The following is a 10,035-nucleotide window of genomic DNA, read 5'->3' on the forward strand; positions in this document are numbered from 1 at the left end:
CACGAAGGGCGGTAATACAAAGATAAACAGACGGTCGTGTTCTTTCTGTGTATGTAGTAATTTCCGAAGTTTACATAAGTCATAACATACTTGTATTAACCACCACCTGTAGTGTAGGAGATCCCCCCAGGCCCCCATACGGGGGCCCTTCTAAACAAAATGTAAAATTATATTTTACGAAGTTAGACCACGTGAAACTCGTGTGTTACTGATCTCTGATCTAGATTGAGATTTGTGGGTATACTTTTTCTAGCAAAATGTAAAATTATTAGTTTATTAACTTGTATGGTTATTTGATGGTATCGGTTATTGTGTATAAATTGAATAAAATAAAAACAACAAGTAAATGTAGTGAAAGTAGTCCGTTAAAAAATCAAATTATAGTCCACAGTTTTCTCGTACCGTGGATCATTACTTTACACGGTTTACAGAGGTGAAGCAAGGTGACGGGGTCACCTGAACTTTATAGAACCCAAGACGGTGGGAAGTACGTCTAGATCTAGGGAGGCGAAGCGCAGCCCGAGGACTAGTCGGACAGCCACAAGAAAAGGGGTATTACTGGCGCAGCGACGTGTAATAGGGAATGTTTGATCGATTCAATCGATCTACATTAAGTAAGAATTGACATCCGAAAATAGTTTCATAATTAATGAATTAGATTTACATTGTTGTAAAATTTAATATTATTGAATGTAAATACCTCAATACTGGAAGAAGAACTCCACTAACACAGGTTTATTTCAATACAGACGAAGTTGAACGACAACGAGACAGAACAGTCCGTCAAAAGGAAGTCGAGACTTTTACTGTCGAAAGGGCGCATAGCCACCGAGCTTCAACGGCTCTCGCGATCCCCCGTCGTGAATATTAAGAAAATTATTTTTTTTAAAAAAAAAAAAAAAAAAAATAGACGAACCCCCGAACGCGGGGGATCGTCGCCGCGCGTATAAAGTCGTCGCCGCGTCCCCTTTGTGACGCAGTATACTCTCCGGGGCGGAATGTAAAAGGCGGTGTCTAAACCCCTTTAACCATGCACGCGTTTCGTAACACCCCTAAACTTCCTGCGCTTCAGATGGGTACACGTCGGAGCTTTAATGGGGGTTTGGTTCCTGCGCCGGAGACACCTTAAGGTTCATACGACCTCTAACCTTGTCAGGAAGCCGCCGTGAGTTACTGCATCATAGGAACTTTATAACCGAACCTTCGGTCAAAGGAGCGCTAACTCTTTGCCGGAGACAAAAGGCTTACGGTCTTAATAAGAACGGAGCGAAGACTTCGTTCACTGAGCCTTCTGTACACGATGGTTCGTTCGCATGAGCTGTAACTCTTTGTGGGTAATAGAAATATATGAAAAAGAAAAAAAAAGTAAACTGAAAAAGTCGTCTATCTATTTGAAATCGTAAATAATATTCATCATCACTGCAATCATGTTTGCTGCCAATAAGTTTAAAATTACAGAGTAGAATGGAGTTAACTAGGAAAGCGAGAAGGAAACTAAAGGAACTCTCTGACTTTTTTTCTCTTGAAAATTTTAGAAATTTTCAAGTGGTCAATTGGTCAACCTTCTCGAAGAATGGTACACTGGTTTAAGACAGTGGTTCAGAGGTAACCCGCTCAGGTGCAGGTTGTGAAATGTGAGTAGCGACAACTTCAGCTTCACTGCCTTGGATGTTGCTGTAGTCCGATCTCAGACAGATGCAGGTTGTTGCATACTCCTCAAATTTCTATGTTAAGTAGTTAAATATATATTTTACAATTTAACAAAACCATGGGAGATGAATGGTAAATTGGCAAAACTAAAGAAGTTGTAGGGATTAAAAGTCCCTCTTGTTATACGTTTTTCTAACTATTCTTTTATTGTCCATTTCCCAAAAGAAATAGTATTTATAGTGTAATATTATTATAGAGTCTGTTCAAAAGAAATTGAATGAACAGCTATAATAATATAGTACTACATAAATACTATTTCTTTTGGGAAATGGACAATAAAGAATAGTTAGAAAACGTATAACACAGGAGGGACTTTAATCCCTACAACTCTCTTTATTTGAATTTACATTCATTCCATGGTTTGTTAATATTGCACACACTTAAAATGTCCACGCGCGCCGCGCTCACATTTTGCTGGGCCCGCGTGCCTTAGCACCGCTGCTATGACTCCATCCTAGGGGAAACACTGTGACGCACACTTGCTAGCCTGTTCCACTCTTTGTTTTCCGAATGCCAGGAAGGAAATTGGTCCGTGCGCAAAGCATTGTGGGGATTTTCAGACCACGGAGTCTACACATGTGCAGGCTCGAAATTTCTCGCTACGAAGTACGCCGGGCTCGGTAGAATTACAAGTATGCTGGACATTGGAACAGTCCTTCGGCGGCACTCGATGACGTAGTATGCTTGAAATAGTGGCTCTGGAGCAGCTTTACTCGAGATTGAGTCAAGTGTCCAACAAGATGGCAACCATGCCAAGGCACTACTTAAGCAAAGTGGCGCTTACATGCTTACAATGGAAATGCTAACTTGCTGATATTTAAGGGGCCCTATTCAGCTTTGTGTGGTTTTCCCTTTCCTGTAGTGTTTTATAAGATAAGGTAAAGATAAGAGGTACTTTATTGATCCCAAATTGGAAAATGTTTGCGTTGCAGCAGCAAAAAAAACAAAACAAGGCATTGCACATAAGTAGAAACTAAAGAGTAGAAATAAATAATTCTAGAAATTAAACCTCTCTAGAAAATATACAGTAGACCGTGAAGATAACAAATCTATTAACTCTGACAATAAAACACGATTTAAAGGCTTTAGACACAATATAAAGCAGGATATTATTTACACTCAGTGTTATATAGGTTTTTGTGCATGTAGATGGTCTCAATGGCTAAAAATCCCTGTGTTCCCTTCTGAGGGAGTTTCTCTCCCACACACTCCCTCCACATGAGCGTTTGTGCAGAACAACATCACATATCAATAACACCTATATATTGATAGATCTGTTTTTCCTTTAGAGTCGCCTGGCAGTCACTGAAGAACTCCACATCATTAAGTTTGTGACAGAGTTCCGCCATGTTGGACTGGAACTCAACATTGAGGTGAGTAAACTCCATTCTGATCAGAGGCCCTTACATTTCTGTTTGCGGCCGAACTATAAGATAACATTTGTTTAAAAGATGGAACTATTGGAGAGGAAAATGGCAGTAGTGAAGCAGTTTCTTTAATGTCTTCTGCTGCTGTGTTTGGTCAGGCCAGCACTCTGCCTGTGGTTGTCATCTCCGCTACCACGCAGGTCTCCAGCGCCTGGGCCTCCATCATGTGGAACAACATGCTGTCCACCGGTGACTCCAGGGTAAAAACACACTCCTCAGCACCAAAACATTTAAAATATATTGTTTTTGCTGCATGATAATGAAAACGCATGAAAATGTCGTCCTAACGATACATTTTACTTCAGCCGATTACATTTTATGCTTGAACATTTGTAAAAGAGGTGTTAATATGCTGAAATTATCTTGCTGAACAAAATGTGTAAGTATCATAAACATGTGTTTGCCAAAGATCTTATTTTCTTCAGTATTCAAAATCTAATGGAAAAATCCCATTGCTTTTCATAGAGGGGGCGCTTGTGACGCTAGTTTCTGGGTCATCTTCACTGTTTCAACCATTGTCTTGTTGATTGTTAATCCACCGTTTGGTCTTAAATCACGTTATAAGTGTGTGCCTTTGTTCTGCAGAACCTGCAGTTGTTTGTGGACCCTCCTCCCCTTACATGGGAGCAGCTGTCCCAGGTTCTCAGCTGGCAGTTTTTGTGCACTGGCATGCGGGAGCTCGACGAAAACCAGCTCTCCGTGCTAAGAAACAAGATTGTGGGTGAGTGTTTGAGCGTGTATTCCACAGAACTGAACCCTGTCAAATACTAATGATAGTTTGCAAAAAGAGAGTGTACCTCCTAGTTCAGTGTTTCTCAAACTTTTTCATACCAAGGACCACTTAACCAATAAAAAAACACTCGCGGACCACCTAACTCCAAAAATATTCAAAAACACATTGTTTTTCTAGAACAGATTACAAATCGCCTGCAAATGGTACAAACAAGTGGCAACATGTGTGATGAAGGTGTTGCGCTGGGCTATATCATGCAATCAAAATTGAAGCTCGCTCCATTGCGGAGATATTCCCGCGAGAGTGCTGAAAACTTTAATAAATTAATTTATTTCAAATGTGAAATTGTACCAATATACTCACTGACCACTAGGGGGCGCTCACGGCCCACCAGTGGTCCGCGGACCACACTTTGAGAAGCACTTGATCTGAACTTGTCAGAAAATGTAGCTTTGCATTGGATCGGCATTTGGGACTGCGTTTTTTGAGAGCTTCCAAGTAAAGTATTAGATATGCAATTGGGGAAATATGCTTATTCATGTTCTTGCTGAGAGTTATATGAGGATACAACTCCACTTGTGTTTTTGTTACTGCATAGCCATAAGCAAGTTAGCCTAGCATGTCACAAAGACGAGATAACCAAGCGCCTCTATGTCTGTATAAAAAACTAACGATTAAAAACAACAGTCTGCAGAGACATGAGAGTGGCATTGATATCAGTAGGATTTAAGATTGTGTTTTTTTTTAAGCAAATCTATTATGGTTATTTAATTAAAGCGTGATTGGATAAACCAAAGATTAAAAGGATGATGTACTAATTTATCTACTTCAGAGTTCATGTTATATTCAGGATATTTCTTCTGTCATTTTTCATTTCTTCACAGATGATCCTGATGATCTAGTTCACTGGAGCAAGTTCTCCAAGGTGAGTGTTGAGGAAGGTGCCGATTATGCTGTGCTATACACAGTTACAAACTCCAGAACTTTACTGTTTGTGTTTACATGTTGACTTTTGCTTTCCAGAATGAAAATGCCTGGCTCTGGATTGATGGAATCCTGGATCTGATCAGAAAACACTTGGTTGATCTGTGGCGGGATGGGTAAGTCATCTGAGTGCTTTCTTTCTGTTTGGTTAATTCACATTCATAATGAGGCAGTGGTCCACATACCAGCACGTCATACTTCCCAATCAACTGAGCTCTGGTTATATTATGTGTGTGAGCTTCAGGTCCATCATGGGGTTCATCAGCAGGGAGAGAACAGCTGAACTGTTGAAGGAAAAACGGACCGGGACCTTTCTGCTCCGCTTTAGCGAGAGCAAAACAAATGGAGCCATCAGCTTCAGCTGGGTCGACAACGCCAATGGTGGTATGTTTGTTCATTTGGAGCTAAAGAGCCAAAGGGCTCTACAAGTCTGAAGTGAGGTTGAATGAGGTACTTTTCCATAGCCAGTGTATTACTACAGCATGTGGTGAATGAATGAGTCCTAAACCTGGAATTGAGAGGTCACACAATAACATGATTACATTTTTGAGGTGTCTAAAATCCATTCTGCTGCTGCGCCCCTCCCCTCAGAACTAACAAAGCTCCATGCTGGTACTCCTGTCTGTTTCTTTGCCATCTATTGTAGGTTATACACTGGCTTTGGGTAACATATGATAAGATTACACTTTATTTTCAGATCGAGTCTGACATTTTTCACATCACAGCCGCTCCATTTGAAACATCAACAAGGACAAATATTCAAGACAAGACACAAGGGAGGGAACGGACATCTAACATCACAATCACTGAAGAGAAACATGTTCAAGACCCTCTATCGTACATTAGATCTGGGACCTAACTCTGTATTTACTGTAAGAATTAACTTGTGTACAACAGTGCTCCAGTCTGACCCTATTCAATCGTGGGACCCTATATCTCCGATTTGATGGTAACAATACATAATCACGGTTCAGGAGATGGTTGGGGCCAGAGATGATAAGTGCCTCATACAACCCCTCCTCAAAACCTTCAAACTCCAGTCAGCTTTCCCATCCTGAATGAAGTTATTTCTCACACTCAGATATCTGTCCTCTTCCTGTATGTTGTTCGCCTGCAGCGCCTTTTGTGCATTCAATAGATCCCTACACCAAGGACGAGCTGGAGAAGACGTCTCTGCCGGACTATATCAACACTTACAGTCTGAGAGGCCGGAAGAGCAGACACACCAACCCCCTGCTCTACCTGTACCCAGACATCCCCAAAGACACCGCCTTTGGACACTACTTCACCAACACTGGTACTGTTAACATGGCTACTGTTTACTGTTTGAGAACAAAATGTCTTTGTTCACCAAGAACACTAACCATTAACCAGTCTTTAAACACTGCCAGGGCCAATACCATCTTCCTGTTGGTGTTTACTTCCTGTCCGTCTTCTTCTGCTCTTCCCTTTAGTGTATACTTCCTGTCTGTCTTCTTCTGCTGTTCCCTTTAGTGTTTATTTCCTGTCTGTCTTCTTCTGGGCTGAAGTTGAATAGTCCATTTAGCTTAGGAACCTTCCTAACCGAGTGAAATGAACCGGAAGTCCCTCAGTGGCAGCCATGATAAGTGCCATTCGAGTTCTCTAGATGATAGGAAAGGAGGTTTCAAACTTCCTTTATAACCTCCTTTAGCTTAGGAACCACTGGACCTCCCTAACCGAAAGGAGAGGAGAAAATGCTGCCCCACAATGCCTTGCAGCCGCAGCGTGTGCCGTCACACAACATCCGGCCGTTCACGGAAACAACCGATTATGACCGAGAAATGATATCATGAAAGTTACGGTGCTTATTAAGCTTTTTAAAACGTATGTGGTAAGTTGCCAAAGTGCTTTGTTTTGAACGTTCATCAGTATTATAATCAAAAAGAGAAATATGAACGTTAGTTTTTACTGAAATGATCAAATAAAGTCAACATGTCAGTCTTTACTGAGCTGTGTGGGGTTTGTTCAACCTTTAAAAGATGTTTGAATGGTGATATACACAGTGATAGATGTTAAGGACTAACGTTTATAATAAATACATTTGTATTTATTTTAAGATATTTTCATACAATCATACGTATTGGGATCATTTGTATTAATGTGGATCGGAGGGAGAGGGTGACGAGCATAAGTTTCACTTTCCTTTTTTATTTCAATTCCAACTTTGGTCAAGAAGAATATGTTTCTCTGTTGTCCACGTTCATAAAGCAACAGCATCAGAGCACGGTGCAGAGTCTCTAGATGAGTCCCTCGTTCTTATTATACATCCATGTTGAAGTCCGCTGTATAGAACACTGTAGTTTCCATAGTTTCCCCACAGCAGCAGACGCACATTTATGACGTCCGCTGGCGCATCATAAACACGTCGGATAGTGAAAGTGCAGTCGGATTCTCTAAAGTACCGCAGTCTCTTCTCCTAAGTCCTTATGAATTCTCCTATCCACTATCCCTTAACCCCGTGACGTTTCACTCAGAGGTCAAGGAATAGACGATAGGGTTAGATGTTAGGAGCTGATTTTTGGACTATTCGACCGCAACCCTGCTGTTCCCTTTAGTGTTTGCTTCCTGTTTGTCTTCTTCTGCTGTTCCCTTTAGTGTTTACTTCCTGTCTGTCTTCTTCTGCTGTTCCCTTGAGTGTGTACTTCCGGTCTGTCTTCTGCTGTTCCCTTTAGTGTTTACTTCCTGTCTATCTTCATGTCCTGTTTTTTTCCCCTTTTTTTCCTCTTCTTTTCTGTGGAGAAAATATTATTATATATATATTATATAAATGTATATTTCTTAGCAACGGTCTGCTTAGCTTAGCAGCAGTCTGCTATCATAAAAGACCACTGAATGTCCAAATTAACCAATCCGAATCGAGTATTCAACTTAGCCGTGTACATAATAACCATTGGTTAGTTACAAGTCTGTGCAACAGTTGAAAAAAAGTAACGCTTCTAACATTGTGCCCCTTGCAAAATGATGGATTATTACTCTCAAATTCTGAGGGTGATACATATTCTTTATTGAACATGAGACCTGTAATGACCTCTGATCACATGTGTTCATGCAGCAGAGAAAATGCTGGCCGTAGATGGATACGTTCACAGAAAAAGGGGGGATTTCTCAGAGTAAGTAAGACAACCATTTCTATTTTATTTTATAAAATCAGGATCAGGAATCAGGAGCCACTCTGGGGTCACATTTTAAGAAAAATGTGTAAACCGTACGGTCAGATTCACAGATAGTCTCTGGGTTTTGTGCACTCTTTAACTGCTGCCCTATCTCTCTGTAGCCTTATACTTGTAAATGGAACTGTGAACATTTATGATAACCTAACGGTGCTACTTGTAAATGGAACTGTGAACATTTATGATAACCTAACGGTGCTATTTCTCTGTGTCGATTCAACACTATACTGACATATTTTTACAGGGATCACTTTCTGTTTTAATGCTTAAAATACATACATTAGTTCACAATATTCAAATTTGTACTGCTTTTAAAAAATATTGTGATATTTGTATTTTGTACATAAATAAAGGATTTAGCCTTGCTCCATCAATCAAAAGATTAGATGCCAAAATATGCAAAAAGCTTTTTTTTTTTTATGGATGTATGTCCTAAACTAAAATGTCGAAGTGTCTTAGTGAATCATTTGATTTATTTTACAGTAACCCTACACCACCTCCGTCTCCACCTAGGGAGCCCAATACGGACATGGAAATGGAGATGGACTTCGAAACAAAAGTAGGTTTAAAACTACATCATCATGCATTGGTTGATTCATCGTTACTGTTATTTTTTAAATATATTTACTGTTATGTCTCTTTTTTCCATTATTATTACCTTTTTAAATGTGTGTGTATACAGCAACAAAAAAAATCAAGAGACCACTGCAGCATTATTAGTTTCTATGGTATTAATATTTATAGGTATGTGTTTTAGTAAAATGTATCTTTTTTTATTTTATTCTATAAAATACTGACAACATTTCTCTCTGTTGGAATTGTTTCAATTCAACAGACACTGGAATGGAATGGCTGCCTTACATGTAGAGATTTAAAAAATTGAAGAGACCACTCGTTTTCATTAATCTCAGAGCCGAATTTGTGTCTGTCTGTGTGTATAAGTGGTTGTAAGGGTATGTACATACAGAAAAAATTAAGAGACCACTCGTGTATATATACATATGTACTGTATATATTTCTTTTTATATATTTGTATTCTCTTGGATGGTGAGGAACAGAATTTCGATCCCTTGTCTGTGTCACACAAATAGAGGAATTGACAATAAAGTTTACTTTGACTGATATGTTTGGCCTCTAGAGGGCAGTGGAACAAGCTGTTACCATAACATTGGCAGAGGATTGTCTCATTCAATGGTTCTCAACCTTTTTCTGTCATTCCCCACTTTGAACAGGTGGGCCTTTTCAAGCCCCACCTGTTCCTCATCGCTCCAATCAAATGGTAGGCCAAGCTTAAAATTGACAAATATATCGTTCTAAAGCAGGGGTCTCCAACCTTTTTATAGGATGAGAGCTACTTTCAAAAAAATAAAACAAGTCGTGAGCTACTTTTACTCCTCTTTTCTTTTTTTTTTGCAGGATATATAATTAGCACATTTTAACGTTAATATATGCTTACCTTTAACCTTTGTTTGGGTCTGTGGGACCCGTTTTCAGTGTTTACTAAAAGAAAATGTATGCAATTAAATTATTTTAACCCGTTTTATTTGGGTGTGGACCTCACATCCTCTAGGGGGGTCCGGGGGCATGCACCCCCGGGAAGATACTTTTTAAAATGTTGTAGTGAAATGTATCAATCTGGTGCACTTTGAGCACAACATGAATTTATGGATACAGCTCTCAACAAATATGAAAGGGAGATGTATACTTTTCAATACTCCAAACATCTTTAGAATATGATCACAACCAATAACAAATCATTTAAACTTGTTTATTCTTATCTTACCTAGTTAGCCTTATTTCTTTTTATTTATGCATATGTTACTAATCACTCCCCTTTTAAAACATTTTTTAAAAGCAGGCTCGGATCGGCCATCGGGAGATTCGGGACTTTTCCCGGTGGGCCGCTGCCGCTGGTGGGCTGCTAAATTCGGTGGGCCGCTGCCTCTGGCATAGGTGGGCCGTGGACTTTCACAGCGCCGGTACCGCATCC

The 10,035-nt window shown here is 39.9% G+C and overlaps 1 protein-coding gene across 5 annotated transcripts in view; it reads left to right on the top strand.

The window, feature by feature from the left end:
• Positions 1 to 9,264, top strand: part of LOC104949635 (signal transducer and activator of transcription 1-alpha/beta-like) — a 22,638-nt gene extending 13,374 nt beyond the window's left edge. Inside the window, exons 14-23 of one of the 5 annotated variants that reach the window (XM_010776022.1) lie at positions 3,000 to 3,083; positions 3,236 to 3,337; positions 3,723 to 3,858; positions 4,755 to 4,795; positions 4,894 to 4,970; positions 5,099 to 5,238; positions 5,972 to 6,151; positions 7,928 to 7,985; positions 8,529 to 8,604; positions 8,881 to 9,264. In XM_010776022.1, the coding sequence (XP_010774324.1) occupies positions 3,000 to 3,083; positions 3,236 to 3,337; positions 3,723 to 3,858; positions 4,755 to 4,795; positions 4,894 to 4,970; positions 5,099 to 5,238; positions 5,972 to 6,151; positions 7,928 to 7,985; positions 8,529 to 8,604; positions 8,881 to 8,928 (942 nt within the window). In that variant the 3' untranslated portion in view covers positions 8,929 to 9,264. The other 4 variants (XM_010776021.1, XM_010776023.1, XM_010776020.1 and 1 more) reach the window with 4 other exon arrangements.
• The last annotated feature ends 771 nt before the right edge of the window (positions 9,265 to 10,035 follow it).

Source organism: Notothenia coriiceps, unplaced genomic scaffold (assembly GCF_000735185.1).
Source record: "Notothenia coriiceps isolate Sejong01 unplaced genomic scaffold, NC01 NC01_scaffold00016673, whole genome shotgun sequence".
In the NCBI taxonomy this organism is placed as follows: Eukaryota; Metazoa; Chordata; class Actinopteri; order Perciformes; family Nototheniidae; genus Notothenia; species Notothenia coriiceps.